Raw genomic sequence first — 24,618 nt, 5'->3', positions numbered from 1 at the left:
TACTTTGTGGGTAGGGGTTACCAATATATGGGGATATGGGGCTTACTTTTTTAATCTGCTCTTGGTTGTGCTGATTTTCTTTGTGGTCTCCTATTGAGAAAAAAACATGATTTTGTTTGTTTGTTTGTTTGCTTATTGGTGTCAAAGGAAAGGGATAGCAAATCAGCCTTCAAAGCCTGAAAAAACCAGGTAGTTAGAAACCAGTTCACCATCTTGTTAAAGATGTGAGGTAATGCTGTGAGTTATGTTTGTCTAGGGAAGAAAGGGACATGTTTCAGATTGCTGGAGCCTCGAGGGGTTTATGTCAAAAAGAGACTATCCCATCCCAAGCTGTTTTTTAGGGGGTGATGGTAACTACTTGTCTCCATCCCTCCCCACATCAAAGAAATGACAGCAGTAAATCAAAGGCTGGAAATGGATGCCTTCTCTTGTGGCTTTTATGTGTGCTTTTGCTGTTGAATAGAAACCAGAAATATTGTAATGTTGTCCAAACTTTTATGTATCACTGCATAGCAGCTCTGGAAGTTGAGGTTACATTTACTGTCTCATCCCAAACAAAGCTACATGCCCTCTTTTGCCTTTATTATCAAAATCATTGCAGCTCAAAATATATTTATCTCAATTGACAGGTCAGTTCTAGACTTGTTAGCTCCCTCTTTAAAAGTATCTTTTGCATTCACCATGAAGGGCACAGAGTAGTTATGATACAGTAAAGTGGAACTTGGAGGTTTTTTCTTCCACGTATAGAGATGCCTCAAGCATCAAAACCTCTCAAAGCATGTTCTCCATGTTCTGTAATTACATTGATACCCATCTCATAGCATTATTTAGGATCTTACTTGCTGTGCTGTAGAGAAATGCTGGATCATGTGATTTACATTTTAAAGTGGGAAGTAGCTGCAGTTTAAAATAAATTAAAATCATTTGTAACTTCTCTACTTTTAATGAAGATATGGTTATTGACACTATATTGAGTATACTGGAACCTTATTTGAGATATGTTGGGCATACTCTGACCTTACTGTGAGTTCCCTGGCTACCATTGATGCATTTATTAGTAGTATTTTACATGTGTGGAATGTCTACTCAGAATGTCCAGTCATTGTAGAATCTTAGAATCTTAGAATTGGCTGGGTTAGAAGGGACCTCAGAGATCATCGAGTCCAACCCTTGATCCACTGTTGCGGTTGCTAGACCATGGCACTGAGTGCCACATCCAGTCTCTTTTTAAATATCTCCAGGGATGGAGAATCCACTACTTCCCTGGGCAGCCCATTCCAATGCCTGATCACCCTCTCCGTAAAGAAATTCTTTCTAATATCCAACCTAAACTTCCCCTGGCACAACTTAAGACCATGCCCTCTTGTGTTGTTGAAAGTCGTCTGGGAAAAGAGATCAACCCCCCCCGGCTACCCCCTCCTTTCAGGGAATTGTAGAGAGTGATGAGGTCTCCCCTGAGCCTCCTCTTCTTTAGGCTGAACAGCCCCAGCTCCCTCAGCCTCTCCTCATAGAACAACTAGTCATTGTACTATCTTACAAGTCACTGAATATGTGTTGGAAAAAATATGTGTTTTATTTAAAGTGTTCCTGACCTTTATGTCAGGAGAAGTTCTCTGAGTTACTAATGATACTTTGGTTTAAACTTCACCCAGTTCACCAAACTATTTAAGACAGTAAAACATGAAAGTCTGTCCTTGATTTCTAGTGTCTTGACTTGTTCAGTGATTCTTTAGGTGTAGTAGTTTATCTGAATTGAGTTTCCAAAAAGTTAAATTACAGGACTTCCTTTTCACAGTTTTGACTACCAACTACTGTTTGTTTTGGTTTCTGAAGTTTGCTATTTCATTATTTCCGTAATGTATGTTCTGGACCTGTTAGATTTTTTTTTTATTTTTTTTTTTTTAAATAACAACTAGCACTAGCTTCTAACTTACTGGTCAACTTAGTTTCATCTATTTATTTTGTATTGGGACTTTTTTTTAATGTTGCTTACATTTCTTTTAGACTACGTAGGACAAAAGAAATAGCTGCAATGTAAAATCATCGTTCTGTATTAATATCCAACTCTTAATATGCAATGAATAATAGCAAATATTGTTAGGGTTTACTTTTTACGAACATTTAACTCGTTACTGTAGAAGTGTTCTTGAAATAAATCATTTGATGTTTGTAAAAGTAAGAAGTTGTGAAATATTGATTGTACTTCTTATTGTTTAGTTGGAGATCCTTAAATACGTTCTTTTAAGAGTAAAAGTAAATACTAAAAGCTCAGTGCATCGAAGGAATTGTCAAGTAATATTTAATTTTTGTGGAATGCACATTGCTCAAGTGCAGTGAAGAGATTAAAATAAAACCACGAATAGTGGTTATTCGTGTCATAAAAGGTTTTTGAGTCATGTGTTGGTTTACTTATGCTCCTGGCATGAACAACCAAAGGTAATATATGTCTCTCCAGACATTTTAGAAGTTTAAAATTCATGGGTTTTAGCAGTATAGAGATTATCTAAAGTCAGATTTATGACCCTGATGCCTTCTACTTTAGGAAAATTTAGAATATTTCAGTATTATGCATAGGTATTGAAGGTGATACTTCATACACAACACCTGTGTGATAGATACCAAATAAAACTGTGAAATATTATCTGTAAGTTCATGAACCATAATATGACTTTTCATTCTACTATGTCAACATACGGCATTGCTTTGCAATTTTGGAAGAAGTAATAGAATAATATTTTCTTTTTTTTTTTTGTGCCAGAGCTGCACTATACTATTGTATAGTTATGAAAGATTTGAAGTTTGTTCAAAGTAAGTTTTTCATATCACTCCAAATAAATATTTCATTAGCCTTGATAACCATCTGTTGTTAGATTTCATAGTAATCCAGGGAAAGCTTGTTATTTGTACCTTACTTTTACTTCTGTGGGTAGGTACCTAGATCAGTAACAGTCTGGACCTAGCTAAGGGGAGTGAGTTGGGAACTGGAGTAAATGAGCAAGAACTCCATTTTAGAATTTGTCAAAACATGACACCTGCTAATTTTACTGAGAATTTAGGTTTCTCCATATAGGTGTGTAAGGTTAATAGGTAGTAACTATATAAGTGATTGTTTTCTCTTTCCTATTTTTCTTGGAATGCTTGTTTCTGATAAGGTTGTATCCTGAATTCTAGTATGTATGATAGAATAGCTACAGATACACATTGGAAACCTTTTTAAAAAAAAAAAAAATTAAAAATTGTGTAGCAAACAAACAAAAGGCTGTTGAGCAGTAAGTCACTGTTCATTAAGAAACTGTAGTGCAGTATCAGTTAAGCATAAATAGATAAAAAGATAAGGAGATAAATTCTCTGAATCTCCAATACAAACACATAACATAAGGACTAAAGTCCTAGATTATTATGGGTGGAATGATCCATATGACAACACTTGTACATTCTTTGGCCACTGACTCAGTGGCATTTTACAAATTGTTAGACTTCTTAGAGCATACGATGATGCCACAAAGTAGCTCAATATCTGCCAGAGCCATAGTGAAAGCAGGAAGAGAGAGGTCTCCTGCTCAGCTCTGTCAGTAGACTGCAGAGTGCAATAGTCAACTGTATTTTTTGACCATAACTCACCTGAACAAACTGACTAACGTACAGATGAGACATTTTGTAAACCCTTATACTAAGTGTAAAGAAGCATATGAAAATGCATGTATTTTAATTCTTTGTGACGGAATACAAGCCGGAAATTTGACTCTTTCCCTTGCTTATTTTATTTGGGTGTAGTCATAGCATGATGAACAGAAGAAATATAAACAAGTTGGAGAATAGGCTCATTGTTTGGTAAAATCCTTATAGAAAGTGTTGTTGCTCTGGGCAGTTCTGATCGTATCCACGTGAAGGTAAATGGTATTTTAATGCTCTAAATTTAAAGTGCATTTTTCGAATATTTCCTCTTTAATAACCTAAGGCTTCTTTAAGAAAAGAACTTAAAAATGCAGGCATTAACTTTTGTTTTTGAAAAAGCTGGGTATTTTGGCTTGATTTTTCTTTTAATTTTAGTATCTTGATGTAGCAAGACGAACCTCTTTTAGGGAACGGCGCTTCAAGGTCCAACCAGGTGTTCCAGCAGAGACTCACGAGCAATGCTCCAAGCCTATGGCTCTCAGAGTTGACCAGCCCAGATCAGTGCTGCTACTCCAAGAGCAACTGGCCGCTCTGCAAAGCGTGCTCAGGATCGAGCTGAGCCTGTGTCTCAGGCCTCACCTTTTATTGGCCCCCTGGTCCTGCTCATGCACAGTGGGGGCCCACCCTAATCAGGCACAGGTGGGCTTGACACAAGCTCATGCTCACTCCCTGGCAATTAGTGGCACCTGGTTGCCTCATTACACTACATCTTCCTATAAAAGAAAACAAATATTATGGTGCATCTGTACTTTTACTACCTACTTCTGAATGAATAAAAATAACCTGCTTCTTGCCTCCCATTCTCCCCTCTCTTCAGCATCTTTTAAAAATTTCAGTTAGTTTTCTGACATGTAAATTTTCATCTCTTTACAATGTTACTTGATGAATTACTGTAAATAGAAATATTTCCTGGAAACTAATAGTGTAAAAAAAACCTAACCCACATTATAAAGTACAATACTCTTTCTTAAAATACCTCTCTTTAAAGTATCTTTATTGATACTCTGAGTTTGGCTGGCACTTCATGCAAATCTCAGTGTTGTTCACCTGCCTTGCAAGAGATAAAAATGCTCGTGTTGTTTTGCAGCTTTTGTTAGCACCCAAAGAAGCTGTAAATTTTCTGCTCAAACTTTTCAGATGTTGGTCTGGAGCTACTTAGATGTAAACTTGATTTACAATTAACTTAAGTGCTGAGGCTGTCAAATATCATGTGTCTTACATAACACTTTCCCTTCTAGTTTCTCTTCTCACTTCAGTTGCAGTATAGTTTGTTTCTCATTTGCCTTTCTAATTGCAAGTGAGACACTCCTGAAAGGATTTCCGTGTAGCAGTTCTTCTTGACTGGGGCTGGGGAGGAGGCTTGCAAGGAAGCCCTCTGTGTCCCTGTCCCACTGGCAGCAAGAAGGATGCTGTGCCAGAACCAGTACAGTGGGAGGAAGGAAAAGAAATTAAGCTGAAGCATTTTTCTAGCTGTCTGGGAATTCACATATTTCACAGATTTACCTTTTTTACCATCATCCTAGTGATGAAATAGGTTGAAAAGTAATATTTAAAAGGACTAGGAGACTGCTACCATCATCACTTCTGTTGCTATTTTTCATGGAAATAAACAGGGACACTGAAGAAGAAGATTGTTTGTATGGAAGATAAAATACAGGTATCACAAATAGGTGTTCCTAATGGACTGTTGTCTGTCAGCAATATTTGGAGTTCAAATTCACCACTCATAAAAGATCTTAATCTTGCTTGAGTAACTTGGGTCAGTTTTTATGTATTTGAAACAAAGAATTACTGTAACTTTTTAGGAGGAACATAGATCACTGGCCTTGTCATCCATGAAGTTGAATGATTCAGCCTCTCAAGTATAAAGTACATGGAATTCAGTTAAAGGTGATGCTCTAAACTGGAAATCAGAATGGGGAATTGAACTGTCTACTAAGTGCTATTTTAGAATGTCCCTGAGAAAACAATGTGACATGATTGGAATAAAGCTGTATTTTGAGAGCTTCAGAAACTTTTTACTTTATGTACAGTGCTCAAGGAGGCATAAACTGGAAAGCTGAAATCAAGTTACATTAACTACACATAAAGAAATGTTAGGTATTGTATAGAAACTGGAATGTTTGCAATTGTGTCAATGTTTATTCTGGCTGCTAGGAACCACAGAACTTGACATGGTTCCATGGTCATATTTCTGCACTTTAGATTTGTTTTGGCCTTTTCCTCCAAAGTGAATTTCTTAATCTCTTTACTGGATACCAGTTACAGGCAGCAGTGATATTTAGCAGTCTTTTCCAATCTTAATGATTCTATGATTCTCTGTTTTATAGGTCAGATCTCTCTTGAGAAAGACAGTGCATTTGGGAAGGTTAGGTGTTAAGTTTGCACACTGTGGCATTGTTTGCACAAGGAGGTGGCTGCACATGTAGCTGCAGAATGGTGCCAAATCAAGTGTAAAAGTACAGGTAGTCAGTACATTTTACAAATTAAGACCAAAAAAAAAAATTATATGATCTCATGGTTTGATAACTAGTGTATGATAAATAAAGGAGACAGTTCATCTAACGTATTAGAAAGGAAAGTTAGTTCTTCTTTTTCACTTTAGTGATTTACAATTTCCTGAGATACTTAAGTTGTTTTTCTCCACTGAAAATCAGAAACTTAGGGCATTTTTCTTAATGCAGGGCTGTCGTAACATATCCATTTGGGTACTAGCATAGTATTCTACATGCAGAAGTTTTTTCACACTGAACACCATTAGTTCTTCATGTAGACTTAGTGCTAATAACTTGGCAGCATCTGTTATCCTAAAACTCCAAGGTGATTGAGCAGCTGTGTGTTCAGTGTGCATTTTTAACAATGGTGTTAATTGCTTTTTTGAGATCAAATAGTAGTGTTTTATTGAAATACCAGGATGTTGCCAAAGCCTGCCTCTATGACTAAAGTATTTGTGTGAAAGGAGTTACAGACTGGCCGAAAAACACTATAGCTGATGTTGAGAACTCCTTGCTATCAAATCTATGGTTACAATGTACTCTCCTGTTATGATGGTTTCTGAGAGAGCATTTATCAAAAAGGCCTGAAAGAGCATTGTTTAACAAAGTATACAAAGCAGATTTTAGCTGAATTTTCATCTGTACTTAATGCATATTAACTTATGCAGTTAGTAGTGTTTGTGTTTACATTATTTGAAGAGAGAATAGGATTTTGAACTAAAGATTGTTGTCACTAATTATGCCAAAGTAACTAATTCAAGTGGAGAGTCAGGAAATGTCATTCATTGTTTTCATTGATTTCCAAAGCATAAATCTCTTTGAAAGGTTCCAAGTAATTTTAGTAAAGTCAATTATGCTTCCAGGAGCTACCACTACCATCTTCTTAAGATTATTTTGTTGTCACCTATTGGATACTATCCCCCTTGTCTTTTCAGATAATATATATTTATTTAAATTAAATTTAGAAAAAAATTAGCAGAGCAGCATGAGAGTGAATCTCAAGGCTGTTTCAGTTTGGTTTTTAAATCAGAAAAATAAGCTGCATGAATATTTGAACTCGTACATGCATTAAGGTATAATCCTGTTAACTGGCTCTAGAATTACATAAAGATGGCTTAGTCTTTTGCTGGTCTTTGCTTTCTGTATTGCTGACCCTGCTTGAAAGAGTAAAAGCTAACACGTCTTCATTGATGTGCCAATGAAACTAGGTCTCAGTACATTGAGCTTTATACTATAAACAGAAGAAGATAATACTAAGGTTTATTTTTGGTTTCTTGGACATATCCTTAATGGGCTTAAGTAATAGAACTTAAGGAAAAAAAAAAAAAAAAAAGTGAATGTAATTCACTGTTCTGGCAACTGCATCAGACTGCTTTTTTCACCTTCCCTGGTATCATTCTGTAAATGATCTCTCATGCGCAATACCTGAACATAAAAAGAATTGTTGAATTGACATGTTTGACTTTGTAGGTTAGTGTTATCAGAGATTCAGTTGGTGTGTTTTGATTCCTCTAAATGGCATGTATCCTCACTTGTAGAGCTGTTTTCCTAAAAGCACCTTTTTTCTGCTTCATGCAAGCAAGTTTCCGTGTGGCCATACTAAATAATGAATGCTATTTTTGCATTGCTCTTTTTCCTCACAGAAAAACATAGCCTTACACTTCCCTGCTAGATTTTTATGTTTGGACTGTGAATGTTTTAGGGTTCTTAAGTTGCTGAATTAGGGTAGTAAAGTGATTTTATTTATTATTAGCATATCAAAAAATAAAAAATATTCTGCGCTGGCAGATAGCTAAAATTAAGTCAGACATAGTGTTATACTTCTGTGGTGAATTTATGAATTTGTGCCAAAAGCAGACCTAATTAAGCTAGAAGAAGAGATTTTCTTGGTTTTATACCTATGCTTAAAGGAAATTTTATAGAGCTGTTCTTTAGGGGTGTGAACTCCAGGTTGTGACATTAAGCTGATCTACTTACTGTTAACAGCACTCTGGGGACATCATACCTTTAAAAACTGGTAGTAATATGGGATAATGCTGTTTAGAGCTCTCTTTTTTGTACTGCCATTTGATAGATAATTTCACAGAAGACTGTTTTAACAGAGTCATTATAAAGACCAGTGTATACTGTGAAATTTAGTGCCTTTTTTATTATTTTTGGGTTTTTAGCTAAGTATCAGTCTGGTTTAGATTGGGTCATAGTAAATATAAAACAAACTGGCAGGCTGGCTCTGGATAGAGAGAAGGAGAAACTAAGGGATTTCTTCTTGATATTCAAAGTTTTGTGTTGTTTTCCCATTAGCCTTTTATGTAACTGTCTCTGAACTCAGGCATAGTCTTTGCTTTTATGTCTGGAATGTCCTTCCTAAGAAAAAATTAATAAGCATTGTACAAAGGGATCTATTACTCTGGAATATCTTGCACTCTCTTGCATTTCTAGGGGTATTACATGGCACAAGTCTCAATAAATTATTTGTGTGCCTTGTACCACATTCAAGTGCACTGACAAGGCAAAATATACTGTGTTCCTGGAAAATAATAAAAGACACCATGTTTTGTTATTGTATAGAAGGAAGGTAGAATATGGAAACACTTTCATTCCTTCCTTTCAAAATATTTTGGCTTGCTGAAAAAAAATCCTACCTGGTCTTCAGAAGTGGGCTGAACGTCAGGTTACTTTTGAGTTGTGGCAAGTCCAATCAGTGATATGAAAGGAAGTATCTGGCTAGAAAATCAATGTAATTTTTAAAATTAACCACATCTCAATTTTAGGTCCACACTGGAGGGACCTGATATTTTTGTAATTTTTAATTGTCTTGGGATTATACAGAGAAGTGTAGGGCCTCACATGCTGATGGGTATGTGTTGCTGATCAGACCCAGGGTTAGTTAATTCAATGTGTGGCTCATCTCTCTGCAGTAATACTGACTGACCTGACGTGGTGACTGTTTCTGCCCCACAGTGTGCTGGAGAAGAGAACTGGGTGGACAGTCGGACTATTTATGTTGGGCATCGTGAGCCACCTCCAGGCGCTGAAGCGTACATTCCACAGAGGTTTCCAGATAACCGAATAGTCTCATCAAAGGTAGTACAATCTTCTTTCATTCATTTACATAAATCAGCTTAAGTTATTTTTTGTGTGTTTATTTCCTTGATGATTTTCTTCTAACGTGTTTCTCCTTTACCATGATTGGTAAAGGTAAGATGAAGGTATCTCAAGTCCCTACCACAAAAATCAGCTGCCCAGTTGCCACTAACGTGAGTAGAATGACTTCTCTAATGTTTACTGTATTGCATAGCAAAGTCTTGGAGCAGTACTGTGCTTTTTCCACAATGCAATAAGAAGGAAATTTTCATTTGGGGCAACTCAGGTGTACAGACAGTCTTTGCAAGGGAAGCCCTACATCCTTGGTTATCTAAAGCCATACCTGAAAACACTATCCAAAGGTTTGTACTGCAGTGACATGGAAAACTAAGCATTTGCAACTTACCATATGACTAACACCCCAAGAAATTCAGGTTTTCAGCGTGCTTAAATTTTAATCTTCATTGAGCACTGACCTTCACTTAATTATGAACTAATGTATTCAAAAGAATAGACCCTCTGTGGGGAAAATTTCTCTTTGAACAGATCCACAGACTTATTTTAAGAATCTTATCAGCACTGTGATCTCAAGGAACTGAGTACTTACCTTGGTGGATCTGAATGCTTGCCACCTGTTAATTTAATGGCAAAGCTCTAATAAAAGCCCACACTTACCTCAAACTGCGTTCCAGTTCATATGTGAAATCTTGTATTTTACCATCTTCCTTTCCTACTACCTTTACTGCCTCTTTCTGTAATTGATTAAAAGACAGTCTAATAACAAAGAACACAGTATCTAGGCATCTTTAATTGGATAGTGTGTTCAAAAGGTAATGCAGCAAATTCTGATAGAACACAGTCAGATTAGTACAGGGGAAAATCCTGTACTCTACTGCCTTTTGGATTATTGAAGAATAAATACATTTTATGCAAATCTTTGTGTTCCTGCGACACTTATCTTATTTTTTCATCTCACACATGGCATCTGATATAAATAAAACCATTAAAGTTACTACTGATAATTTTTGAAATAAAACCTTCCCACTCAACTCTGCGTTATGTTTGGGTTTTTTTGTGATTTGAAATTGTTGGAAGCTTCAAGTTACCGTGCTTTGCAGAGTGAGATTGTTAAGTGTCACTTAAATCTAGATTAAGCTGAGGATCCCTCCCAGCAATTAGAAAATATGCATGATTTCAACTGCTTCAAGTTGCATTTTTATTTGGATATAAAGATTGTTCAGTTATATGTTTTAAATATAATTGTGAACTGTATTTATAAACAGATTTCCATAAAGAAAATATCAGTGGAAAGAGCTTTTTATACATACAGTGTTTCTCAAATACTGTTTATTGATTAAACTTCTGAATTGAAAAATAAAATATAAATTGCCTTTGTGATAGTAAATGGAGATATTTTAGGAGAGACCAGCATTCACATAAATGCTTTATAGTATTGAGCAGCTCCTTAGACTGCTGAAAGCTCAGTTTTGGCTACGATTGTCTTTATGCGAGAACTTTCCGTGCTGTCCTGTCAGTACTGTCCCATTCAAGTAAACTATTATTCACATTCTTCACCCCAAACAGCCTGAGAAAAGCACTGTTTTGACTTTCCTTGCATTAATTCTGGTTCTGTCAGCTAACTAGCTCTTAACCTTTCACTCTGTCCTTGTCGTTTGCTCATTTTTGAACACTTAGGAGAGGCACTTTCCATAGCTTATGAAATACTTGCTGAGAAGTCATCAGATGTACAAAATTAAACTGGGAAATCCATAAATGTTAGAGTAAAATAAAGATACATGCAAGCACACTGCATAATGTTAGCTCAGCCATGAAGGATATTTCCTTCATCTATCAGCAGTTAGACAGACAGTAACTTTCAGCTGTGCTTTTATAGGTTTTTATTGCTTAAATAAGAAAGTACATGATTGCACTTCAAGGATGAGGAACTCTCAACTTCCAAGTACAGATTTTACTAATTTAAGACAAACTGGATTTCTAAAAAGGGTATTTTAAAACTGTGAGAAAACCTCATCTATTAGACTGTCTGTATGATGCTGTAATAATAAATGTCCTGTCAAAAAGCCCTGAACAAAGGCAGCAGCTTGAAATAACTGGGAAAGTCTAAGTTTCATATTATTTCCTTCCAAAGGTGAACTTTACTGTGCTTCACCAGAGGTTTCCTGGTGTCAGCAACATAATAATTTGATTCCAGTACACAAGGATATTTCTTCTATATTGCAGTGTCACTGTGGAATGTAGTTAATGCTCTGTCTGCTTAATGACATATTCCTGGTCATGAAAAATGATACCTATTCAGACTTCAGCCAGGCAAAAATAGTCTTTTGATTTGATGTGTTAATTCAATTGCACGTTACAAAAAGGCTGTACTGAAATAATAAAGGGCAAAAATTTGTCATTTGGATTATATGTGCAGTTTACTTATGTTCTAGAGGTAGTGACCTTTGTAACATAGATCCTTATGTTGATATAACTTTTAGCTACTTCAGCTGCCTAGGCTGCTAGCCTTTAAAGTAGCTTTTGTTTTCCCTTGATTGAATGTATCATATGACTGTGATGTAACATGGCAAAATATCAGCTGGTGGAAAATCCTAATGTTTCAAATGAGAAGAAAGTAAAGGTAATTGAATCCACAGGGAAGTTTCTTGCTTTTTTTCTTGAAAAATTATTCACTTTTTGAAATTATATACTGATTTGCAGAACTGCAATTCTAGAAGGGAAGTAAGTTATGCTATACAGTAGTAGCAGTTAAGTGAACTTGCTGGGCAACAACTTTTTTCCTTATTCTAAAGCAGGATAAGAAAATGTTTTAAATGTTTTGTTTTGTTTTACAGACTGTTAAATTACAAAACTACTTTGTAATATGAAATTTCCTTAGCAGTCTTCATGTTTTTGTGCTGTGAGTATTCTAAACAGACTATGTGTACCTGTGTAGTACACAATGTGCATTACCAACTAAGAATTGCCAGAGGTCCATCTGGCACAGCCTGTCACCAGCCAGGTGACAACCTCTTGAACACGCATTTTTCTCTTGAACAGACAGGGAAGTCTTACAGAAAATAAAATCTTTTTTGAGGTAACAATATGGAGTTCTGTAAGAACATATTTAATTAAAGCTGCTTACTGCTTTTGACAGCCTAAAGAATGAACTGCAAGAAAGAACTAAAATTTTCAGAGGTGCCAGGATAGGAATAGCCTGTTGAATGATATCAGAGACTCCCTAATATGTCAGAGATGGCTGACAAAATTAGAAACCCAGGAACGTTTGCAGGAAAGCAGATGTGGTTTTTTTTCCATACCACCCGTAGAGAAAGCTGGGCTAAGGAGATGTACAAAGACCTTTATTCTTTTTTTCATTTGGTGGGTAACCAGCACATAATATTTTGCCTTGACAATTCTGTCTATCTGCAAAGTTCCACTGTCATAGTTTCATAAAGAGAAGTTTTTACAGTTACAAAAACCACTTGTGCCTGGGTCACTAACACAGCTGGAAGCAGTGGAACATAAGATCCCAGAAGATGATACTGAAGAGTGTTGGATATGACTCTAAAGTGAAATAAAAGATTGAGTCAAGTGGATACTAAACCTTTGCTTTAAGAATCTGCCCTAAAGCAAAGAGACTTAATTTGAATTTACTTGTGGTACGAAGTTATGAAATGCTGACTTCTACCTTAGCTTTATTTCCCATTTCCCATTCTTCCTATAAAGAAGCAATAAGGTGAATTTAGATGGGAAAGCAACTATCTCCTGCTTTGAAATGCTGTGTAGCTATATTCATGGACCAGATGCGCTCCCAATTTTGTTTCAGAAATAATACAGTCATCTGTTATCTGCATGTTTTCTTTGGACTTCTCATCAAATTCTGATCCAAAGATTGATTTGTGTGATAATGGCCTGAAACAATAATGCTGCATGTTGAGAATCATATAAATTGCAAGGGAAGCCTTAGCTACCTTCAGTGTTAATCTGATTAATTGTGAGTCATCTCAATCGTAGTGGCTAATAGTTAAATAAAGTTAAGTAGTTCTGACATGTTTCTGTGGATATTGTCGAAGTGTTCCTTTCTCTCAGCAGAAATGCTTGCCCTTGTGCTGTATCTCTTCCCTGCAGCACTCATTCTTAATGTCATTTTAAAGTAGACTGGGAGGTACTCTGATTTCTCATTTTGCTGCACATTTAGAAGAAATGTTAATACTGAAGCTTAAGGATATGTTAAAATGCCTCAACCCAGATGAGCCATTTGGAATCCAGAGGAGGCCTAGAGTCCCACACCTTTCCAAGGTGATGCTTCATAGCTGGAAGGATTTGTCTGGCCTCCTCTTTAGGGTCATGGCATAGCAGTTTAAAGATGAGAAGTTCAAACACAGCCCTAAGCTATGATATTTGAAAGTCAAAAGAGCATCCAAAGCCCACAGAAGGAACTGCCTTGGCCATGTGCTTGTGAAGCTGATAAATATTTGCTTAGCATGCCATGTGAGGGTGGAGACAAGGAGTGGACAGGAATGCATATGGGACAGGTATCAGTGGAGGGGAATGTGTGTGCTTTTTGATGTAAACATACTGATCTGCTTGAAAAGCATCTGTCACACAGGGTGCACGCCCAGGTAACCCACTGACTCACAGCCATACTGGCTGAAACAATAGAAGGTCAGATTTGACGCTGCAAGGGTTAGTCAGGTTTGCCCAGCCATGTCAAAAGGGCACGAGCTGTTACTAATAAAGACTAAATGGGCTTGATCAGCAGTCCATCTGACATGCTTCTCAATCAATTGGACTCTGGTGCCAGCTCAAGGACAGCAATACCTGTGATGGGATGAGAGTGAGTGAGCATGCAGTTCTTCCAGGCATGATAGTACCATTTCCTTCCGTGTACCTCTGCCAATGCCCAGAGAGCAAGGAAGATTTGTGTTCTCTGTTTTGTTTGCTCTTGATGATCCTGCTCTGGGTGGGATTTCCAGGACAAAGGCTCTCTGCAACCTCCCTTGTGTTCCCTGGAAAACAACCCTGCACCTGAGTATGGGAAACAGCAATCTTCTGTTCTCTGCTGGTGCTGTCCCTAACGGAGCCTCTAAGTTTTTGATATTGGTATGGAGTCTGCAAACAGCAAGAGAGAAGTGGAAGAAAGGAAGGAAAACAAGCAGGCTCAACATGAGGGAGGACAGGTGTAATTCCCCTCACTTTACCTGTGAGATAATGAAGCTCTCTCATGCTCTCTTCTGTTTTCTTAATACTCTCTGAGACTTCTGTCTTTAGTCAGTCATCCTTGCTGTAAGTTTTTTATAAATTTGTAATTAGATAATAATCTAGATGCCGGGGAAGTCTTTTCAGGAGATCCTGGAGGTGCAGACCCTGTTGCATAAGATTGGGAGTTGTTGAACAAGGACTACCAAAGATAGAATCTTTAGTAGTAAAGCTTGTGTTTTACCAGCAACTTTTTTAAAGGAACATTATGATACATTCTTCTTCATTCAAATGTGTAGGTGCTATTTGATCTAATTTTCCTTAATCAGTTTCATTTTTGCACTGAGTGCAGGTGGCTGTTAAGCACATGCAAAAGCTCTACATGTAACAGAGCTTACTGTGATCCATCTACTGTGAACCACTGTACAGCATGTGGTGGGGAGTAATAGGGGTCTTTCCCTCAATGGAGCAATAAATACTGTGCAGATGGTGCATATGTCAGTACTTTTGCTAAAATAGTTAATTATGCATTTCTATTTTCATTCCAAATTGTTTTAAACTTTGCAAAGTGCATTTCAAACTTTCATAGGTATTGCTATTCTAGTTTTACTGACACATACATGAAAAAAGAAGTCTGAAGTTTTTTGTATGAAGAAGTTAGAGTTCAGACTGATTTAATTCATCAAAGAGCAGTTCTGCTACAAACTTCCTGTGAGGCAGCCAAGCTATACTCTTCATTCACAACTTAGTATTTAAACTAACTACTGATTTGTAATATATGTAATAGTTGGGTTGGTTTAGTAACATAATAATATATGAAGTATTATCTATAAAATGTTTCATGTGTATATATATGCACCCATATACATCCAGCTGTGTAAGCTGGCAGCTTTAAGAACATATTGTCTCTTGGTAATGGATAGGTACTACAAAAATCTGTATACTAAGGATATTGAAGTTGGTATGGATGTGCTAAAGTTTCGTCTATGTGTCTTAGTCTGTTAAAAGAAAAAACACTGAAAAACTTAGAAGTGACTGCAAGATTATTATTCAGCTTTTATCTGTTCTTCCCTGAACTTGTTATCCTCAAGATAGACTCTGTTTTGGAGAACAGTTGAGAATCAGCATAGCAAGACGTCTACAGACCAAGAAACATGATATTTTTGACAGGATAATTTTAAGTGTTTACAGTGGAAAAGGTTGAGGGAAAGGAGTGAAATCAGAGCAAGTGAGAAGAGAAATGGTGACTATTTTAAACAAATAAGCTGTAAGAAACTGAGGTGTTGACAAAACTCAGTAGTGCAATGTGGAGTGCTTTTTTCTTACAGCTCCAGCTTTTAATGTCAAGTGATTACTTAAGAAACTCTCCTTTCACTTAAGAAAATACCTGACTCTTCTGATGGAAAGAGAAGCTTGAAATGTGAGCCAAAATTCTGGTATACAGATATTAAATGTCCAAAGACAGTGTTTCAAAAACTACCCTGTTTTATATTTTTTAATTTAAGGAAGTGGTTCTAACAAGGAAGTGTTGGAGCTGGAAGTGACATGGCATTGGCAATGAGGATGCAAGATTGTTTAGGTGAAGCAGAGACTTTTAATCATCCATTTATAGACAGTGCTCTGAGCTACTGATGGCTGGGACAGAGGGAGGTCTCTCTACACATCTTAGTGGTCTGTTCTTTCCTAAATACCTTCAAAAATTGTTGCTTTTTTAAAGAAGAATGGATGGAATAAACATGTACTTTATTTTACTGCATTTCAGGCACACCAAGTGCTAAAAGGCTGTCAGGTTGTTTGAAAACAAAGTTTTAAAAAGTGTTAAAGAAGTGGCTGTTTAAGTAACACCTCTCAGATCATAAGAGATCTGCTCACAGGGTTTTTATTTTCTCATGCAGGAGAGTTTGACCAAAGCTCAAGTTGTGTGGCAGACTGCTGCTTGAGAGGGAAAAGAGCAGTCTGAGGTTGGAATGTGAGGAGAACCATAGGGTAAAGATGAACATTCAACCTTCTCATAGATCATTGTTTCAACTAATTTACTTGACTTCCTCATTTGTATGTCTTTATGTATTTAATCTGAAAACAATATGCTGTCACTACATATTTAGTTAAATAACACTCTAGGAGATTTAAACAGGAACTTAATGCATGAGAGATTGTTTTTATTTTACAGATGGTGATTTGGGAAGCTTGTATAAGTCATCACACTTTTAGTGGTCAAAAAAACACTCCAACTTGCTGGAAGACTTATGAAAAGGGCTAAAAAAAAGTAAACAAGTTTTTTACTGAAAGCTCTGTTCCTTTATTCTTTTGAGCAGACAGATTCAGTAAATCAGTAAATGTGTAAGACTCGGAAACAGATAATTTACCTGATAAAGTTAATGATGAAAAAAAAAATATATAGAATTTTATGTTGTCATATATCACAACAGCAACTTTGAATGATTAAGACTATTATGCAAGGAAAAATAATAAAGCCTAACCAGTTCTCTTTCAGAATGCCAAGATAAGTAGCTGGGCAGTGGGCAGTGCAAACATAATTCTAATCTTATGAAAAGTATGCTGATTGCAGAACAAGGGTGCTTGGACTTCCCAGCTGTTGCCTGTGTGCCTGCCTGAGTTTTGGCTTGCTAATAGGAAATTTATATTGAGGTAGCTATTAAGCAGAATGAGTGTTTACTTAGGGTATATATAGAATACAAACTGGTTTTTGACCCATGATAGAACATTTCGTTCTAATGTCTTATGTGTGTCCAGGGTTTAACTCCAACAAATAAAAAAATTACATAACAAGGGCTCCATGTACAGCTAAGGCATGCTTCTTAAGAATCATTTTCATCCGCAGATATAATGGAGATATTTTGCTTCTAGAGCTCTGGCTGCCTTTGCTTTCAGTTCTGAATTTGGAAGCTGTAGAATTCATAGCATAATTTGCATATCAGCAAGTAATGCAATCTGCCAAGAAGAGACAAGGCACATTTGTAGCAGAGCAAATAAATTAGGAGAAGCTTTTTAGCTCATCTCCTTTGAAATGAACTTTACATTGGAGTTGTTGTTAGGTATCATGATAATTTGGATAAAAATTGTACAGTGTTGGTTTTCTCAAACCATTTTGGTACCTTTCACACGGTTTTAACTGACATTTTTACATGTATTTCAATAAGCAATCCTTGCAATTTTTTTTTGGAGCTACAGAGCTGTGTAAAATAAGCTAAATGACGTAATATCATTTGTCTCACTTTTGTATTATTTTTTCTTTTGAAGTTTTTGTATGTTTTGTTTGCACTTTAGTATACTGTTTCTTAAGTAAGTTTTTAAAAAACCTATAGATAATTTGTATGATGAGTAGTGAAAAATGCAGCCATTAAGCCTTATTCATTGCTATGGTTTATTTTGAGGACTGTGTTTATGACCAAGGCAATAAGCAAAAGAGAGGCTGACAACTTATATTTGGTCAACTTGCTATGACTGTACTGTTAGCTCTCAGCATGCTACCTACCTACCACGAGTCATGTTATGAAATGTAAGTGAATTAAAAGTACTCTTTGAAATGACTGAGATATTTTCAAAATCTGTTAATGGCTTTAAATAAACTGCTCTTTAACTAAAGCTCTGAAAATAGCACTGAAATAGCACTCTGAATGCTAGTCTATAATTATTTTTATCCCTAGTACCAAGATTGTCACATTGATGTGATTCCAGGAATACATGACTGCCAATTTAAGTTTCCATATCAGTAAATTATTAGACAAAGTAACAAAAATATTCCTGCTTCCTGTTTAGTTTCATCTTGAATTGTGAATAGGATTTTTTTGAACATAGAATGTAAATAATGCTTCTCTCACAAACACTAATAAACTGTCCACTTGTTTTCAGTACACGTTTTGGAACTTTGTACCAAAAAATTTATTTGAGCAGTTCAGAAGAATAGCTAATTTTTATTTCCTCATCATTTTCCTTGTTCAGGTAAGCTATCCTCATATTTCAATAAATTTCGGGACTCTTCCTAAAAATGTAGGAGTTGAAAAAGTTTAAAAAATGCACTGATTTTAGTAATTGGGTGTGGTAAATGGTTGACCCTGGACAGCTTTTTACAATGATGAAAAGAGTTATTTCATTTCCAGATTGTAAATGAATCTAGAGAGAAATCGATGCAGTCACTGGTTTGATGGCAAGATACTCTTGATAAAATTTAAAAGAACGAGGCTCATTTTTATTTTTATTATGTAATAAATAAGTGTCCTGATCAAAAAAATGTTTGCTGTTTATTATGTTGATTACAGTTTTTGTTAGTTTTACTAAATACTGAGTTTTTGTAATAGAATTTTGCATCATCAGAAATTTTCCAACTGGAAAATCCCATAGAGAGAAACTGAAATACAGATACTTTATGCAATGGTAGCTTTATATAAAGCTAGCTTTTACAGTTGAGCAATTCAGAAGAATAGCTAATTTCTATGCTAATACAAAATGCTTAGTTTTGTAATTATTATTGCAAATAACTATTTTGTTCCTTTCTAGGTGTCTGCATTACAAGCCTTTCACAAGCACTTAAATGTGTTAATAAAAATCTTACTAAGTTTAGTGAAAAGCTGTATTACTTTGCACACCAGATTCTGTAGAAAGAAAAGCTACACAGATTTCCTGGGCAATATTTTTTTATCATTTCAACTCCCTTTCAGAATTCTGCCTTGTTTATAATTGCAGAAGCCTCAGCTCAGTATTTCAGGATTTACTCCTTGCATGCATAAAAACAACTGCATTTTACAACATAAAAATAGCACCATGCTGATTTCTAACTGCTCTGTAATTTTGCCTCCAAAGCAGCAGCTTTCCAGTCTAGTACTTACACTCTTGCCAGCAAATATTTTTACAAGGCATTAACCTGTGAATGTTACTGTAAACACAGTATTGTGCCCTATTATAGCAGTAGCTATTTTTCAAGTTTTAGTGGTATAGAATATATTCTTAAAATTGCATTAAAGTATCATTCTTTTTAATTAAAAAGTTCCTTGGAGCTTTCTAACACACTTGTGAAATGATTACTTGAAACATCTTACTTGAAAAATTGACTTCTCACATTTACAATTATATAACCAGAGAATATTTCTTTCTTTTGTTGCAGTTAATTATTGATACACCTACTAGTCCTGTTACAAGTGGACTTCCACTTTTATTTGTCATCACTGTAACATCTATCAAACAGGTGAGTAAATTCATATCATTTGTTTTGCATTTTGATTTTCTGGTGTTAGACTGTCTTAGGGCAATGTGTAATGTGTAATTGTGATGAATTTTGATAACACTAATTTTAGTTTAGTTTCTGTAGTTGAAGCAGAATTGTTTACTGTATGAGGCTGTCTCACCAACTCAAGACAAGCTTTCTAAATTATTTAGTATTTTTTTATTTTCTTGTGTTCCAAGGAATTGTTTACATTCTTGTGTTAACTCAGCATGTATAGGCTTTAGGTTTTTTTGTTTGTTTCTAAATAGCCATCCACATCCTATTATATTTTTCCATAATGACTGAAAATCAGTTTAGTCAGAACTACAAAGACTTCAAAGACAAATCTACTCTTACCTCTGTGATTTCTTTTGCCTTTATAGTTTGAACAGATAATAAAAATTGGTTTGGTTCAAGTCTTCTGTATGTGTTGATTATAATCCTCAGCTTGTAACGATAGATACTCTGCTTTCTACACATTAGAGTTCGACACATTAATGTACATTACTGCGTTCTCTCATTTTTAATATAAAATTAATCCATGAAATTTAAGTATTTCTTAGAAGTTAATTCTTGCCAAATTATCAAGCACAAAAGTTACTAACATAATCTGTTTGGTGGTCTGTCAAACCAGAATTACATAATACATTTATGAAATCGTACAGGTTGGCATCTCATTTTCAAGTTAGCATTACCAAAATGAGAAGATCAGTGTAGTTTTTCACCTGCTCTGCCACCCCTGCAATGCTCCAATTGACGTGAGCAATGAAATGTAGATGAAATCTTACTGAAAACAGTGGAATCTCATATTGATACAGAATGTGTTAATTCATACAGGAATATTGCAATCAGATCTGTGTGTTATCAGAGTTTCTGATATGACGTATTTCCTCTGGATCAGGAATTAATAAAAAATGAGCTCATGATTGCTCTTCTGTTGATTTACCAGAACTTAATTTCTTGGCTGTGTGAGTTTCAGGCCATCTGCAGGAGGACAGAAGGTATCTGATCTGGCATAAACCTTACTATTGCAAATTTAGCAAAATTATTTATCAATCAAATTTGAACTAGCAAGTGAGTTTATAAGAGGTACTTTTTGCATTTGGTGCCTACAACACTCTTCTGCATCTACGGTACCATCTCACCATGGTCACAGAGTAGTTTCTAAAAATCTGGTCTCCTGAAGTTACCGTCACTTACCCAAGATTCAGTGGAGTATGAGCAAGAAGATGATTGCTTCAAGACAGAAATTGTTGCACACATTGTAAATATCTGTGTTCATCAAAATGTCTTGGCTAAAAGATAAAATTTTGTTGACTAATTGTAATGGAGAATGCTCTTTTACATATACATCCAGCATAATTGTATTACTGATGTGTATCACAATTTCACTTTTTCTAGTGAGAATATTTTCTCTTCCTTTCCTTGTCTTGATCAAGGATAATTTTTAAATTTTTGTTGCAAGCTAGAGCTGTTCTGAGTGTTTATAGCTGATTTACTGTGGCATTCCATTTCACTGTTTTGTAGGGTTACGAAGATTGGCTTCGACATAAAGCTGACAATGCAGTAAACCAATGCCCTGTTCATTTCATTCAGCATGGTAAACTGGTTAGAAAGCAGAGCCGAAAATTGAGAGTAAGTAACTATGCCTTTAAAGATTTTCAGAGTTAGACTTTACTTCACACTCCTTAGAAAACAAATCCTACAAAAAGAATTGTGGTGGTGGTGTAGCATATATTACATTTAATGGAGATTACACCTGCAATATGCCAGATTTTAATTTAATGCCTCTGAATAAAGTATTTTTGGAAGCAAGACATGTTTCTGCTTTATCTCTGCTTTGTTGAGTCCACTCATAACTTTTCCTATCATTTTCCATTTTTTAACTTGGTATTTTCCTCATGATTGTTCTTTTTTCTACATTTTTGGTTCCGTGTGGTTATGCACATTAATAATTCACATAGGCCTGATTATGATGGTCAGTTCTACCAGTCTGTCCTATGTCTAAAACAGACATGCACATGTATACAACACATTCAGAATACTTCCTTCATGACCCATCAATTCACAGCCTCTTCATTGACCTTCTGAAGCCTGCTACATTCTCTTCCTGATATTTCAAAGGTTATTTTCAGAAAATAATTTCTGCTACCTTTTTTTGTTTGTGTGCAGAGCTTAACTTTTCATCATTATTTTATTTTTAGCACTCTGAAAATCTGAAAATATCTATCACTGATAGATATTTGAAATTTTCTTATTCTGCTCTACCTTGTTTGGGCATAAATGCTTCTGCAGTGCTCACAACCTTTCTGCTGTGTACCACATAACTGGAATTTTTATTCCATGATTATGTTGCCCATATTTTCCCCGTTGCTCTCTATTCTTAGCCTTTCAGGGACTGTATTTTGAGCAACTAAATGATAGGAGATACAGGAATGGGAAATATTTATGTGGAAAGGTAATCTATATGTATGTGTAAATGAGTAAAACTCTCTTACCTCTATTATACAAGAAAACAGATTAGATTGTATAAATACACCCCTCTGCACCTAAAACCCGTGGGCAGTTGATTAAAGAAAGGAAACTGCTAAAATATGAGGTTTCTTTTTCACAGAATCAGAGACTAGTTGAGGTTGGCAGGCATCTCTGATGCTCACCTGATCCAACTGCCCTATTCAAGCAGGGCCACCAAGAGCTGATTGCTCAGGGTTCTGTCTGGGCAGGATTTTAAAATCTCCATGGATGGAGACCCCACAACCTCTCTGACCAGGCTGTGCCAGTGCACATTCCCCTTCACATTGAAAAAGAAAAGGACTCTCCTGTGCTTCAGGTTGTGCCCATTGCCTCTGGTGCTGTCACTGGGCACTGCTGAAAGGAGGCTGGCTCCATCCTGTTTGCACCTTTAATGGACACAGTGGCAAATGTTGTCAGAAGACCTTTTAAATTTTACTAAGATGATCTTTGCTAGTATTTTTTATTCTTTTGGATTTTCTCCTACTTGTGCCTTTTTTTCTGTTGTGAATTATTTAGATTCTTAAATTCTGTTTTAATAGACCATTATATTATAGATTGCTCCTGGCTTGCAGGGTGATGTGTATTCTGTGGCTTACAGAGAGAATCATGCTAGAAGAGTTATTAAGTAATAAGGATTATTCACCACTATCAACTGTGAAAATCAAAGGCAAGAGGACTTTTGTCTTTATGAGTTGCACTTAAAAGTCACTTTGTTGCAGGTGTTCTTAGCAACTTGAATTCTGCTATGCCAAATGTACAGTCTGCAACTTTTCAATGCTATTCATTAAAAAAAAGTCTTTATCACATCTACAAGTTTTATCATCATCCTAGTTCAATAATTTTTAGTAAAACCTAGCTGTCACAATTTTTTGATGTTACTGTTGCTGAATGTTATCAGGATATTTTACTTAACTATAATTTACTTAACTACAATTAAGTGACTTCTGCCAACTGCTAAGGATATTGGAAATTAGCTTTAAAAGTATGGCATGAGAACTGTGTTTAAGCTGCATCCTATTATAATGAATTTTGGCATAAAAGTATGTTGAACAGATGTTGAGCTACATGAAGAATTACAAAAATTACATATTATGATGGGATTCTTAATTGAAACTCTAATATTCTTAAAATATATAGTATCTTTTCCATTTGTTATTTTTTTATATTCCTTTGTAAAAGATGACCTGTAAGAATACATCAAAGGTTGTTTTTCTGTCTCTCAAATAATGTTGCAAAAGTTAAGACAGTGTGTACAAAAGGTTTTCCTGAATAAGTCTTCAGTCATTCCACAAGGTCTAATTCAATTCTCAGGGATACTTCTGTAGCTCTTTACTCCTGTGGTAAAATCCTGGTGTAAAAAGAATTTCTGATGTTCAAGATATTTGAGTGAACCAAAGTTTTGATTTTGAAATTGGAAATTTGGGCTGCTACAGGAATGATTTTATTTGTTTTAATTATTTTTTTTCCCCCTAGGTTGGAGATATTGTAATGGTAAAAGAAGATGAAACATTCCCATGTGACTTAATATTTCTGTCAAGTAGTAGAGGAGATGGAACATGCTTTGTTACAACAGCTAGTTTGGATGGTGAATCCAGTCACAAAGTAATAAAATACTTTTTTTTTTCCATTTAATTTTTACACAGATCACAATATGACTGTGTTATGAGTGAGCAGATATGCTAGCTTGTATAACTTATATTTCTACCAGTTAACTTAATTTCTCTTAAAGTATTAATATTTATGTAAAGTTAAAAAATATATTTATTTGAGGTTTTGTCTGTGTCCATTATAGTTATGCAGATTACAGAGGTAATGCACAAAAATTTTCATGCTTACATGCTTTCACATTGACCTGATTTGTGAGTACACTTCAAGGCACTTGCATATAATGTAAGAAGATACCCAATTAGGAGCATTTAAAAGTGCATCTTCTTTGGGCTATGAGCTCTTCTGCAAAAGATAGTGTATCTGTTTCATGCTGAACTAAAATATACTTGCAGATTCACGTGTCCTGTATCTGTCCACCCATTTTTATGTTATTTACACGTTTTCATTTATTTTCAGACTTACTATGCTGTTCAAGATACAAAAGCATTTCACAATGAACAAGAAATAGATGCACTACATGCTACCATTGAATGTGAACAACCTCAGCCTGACCTTTATAAGTAAGAAAACAGTTCTTGCTTGTTTCTTTCAAGGTACCCTAACAATAATATGGAAGAGTATCCTACTGAAAGGGTACTGGCTGCACCTGACTGTTTATGGTGGCCCCAGGGTGAGCTTGAAGTCAGGTTAGTCTTTCATCTGTGCTTCTTTCCTGAAGGTAGTTCAGTGGTCTGCTCTTGACTGGTTGTCTCCAAAGAGGTGTGCACCTCTTTGGATGGTGATCCATTGGGCTGTGTGGCAAAAATTTTAGAACTTCTTTTT

General features: G+C 35.7%; 1 protein-coding gene across 1 annotated transcript in view; it reads left to right on the top strand.

The window, feature by feature from the left end:
* ATP11A (ATPase phospholipid transporting 11A) overlaps nucleotides 1-24,618 on the top strand; it is a 121,868-nt gene that overhangs the window by 51,999 nt on the left and 45,251 nt on the right. Inside the window, exons 2-7 of the mRNA XM_030446922.1 lie at nucleotides 9,132-9,254; nucleotides 18,327-18,416; nucleotides 19,576-19,656; nucleotides 21,202-21,309; nucleotides 23,662-23,790; nucleotides 24,253-24,356. Coding sequence (XP_030302782.1) covers nucleotides 9,132-9,254; nucleotides 18,327-18,416; nucleotides 19,576-19,656; nucleotides 21,202-21,309; nucleotides 23,662-23,790; nucleotides 24,253-24,356 — 635 coding nt within the window. The remainder of the gene's footprint in view (nucleotides 1-9,131; nucleotides 9,255-18,326; nucleotides 18,417-19,575; nucleotides 19,657-21,201; nucleotides 21,310-23,661; nucleotides 23,791-24,252; nucleotides 24,357-24,618) is intronic.

This window comes from Calypte anna, chromosome 1, assembly GCF_003957555.1.
Source record: "Calypte anna isolate BGI_N300 chromosome 1, bCalAnn1_v1.p, whole genome shotgun sequence".
NCBI lineage: Eukaryota > Metazoa > Chordata > Aves > Apodiformes > Trochilidae > Calypte > Calypte anna.
This window is presented reverse-complemented; position numbering and strand designations above follow the sequence as displayed.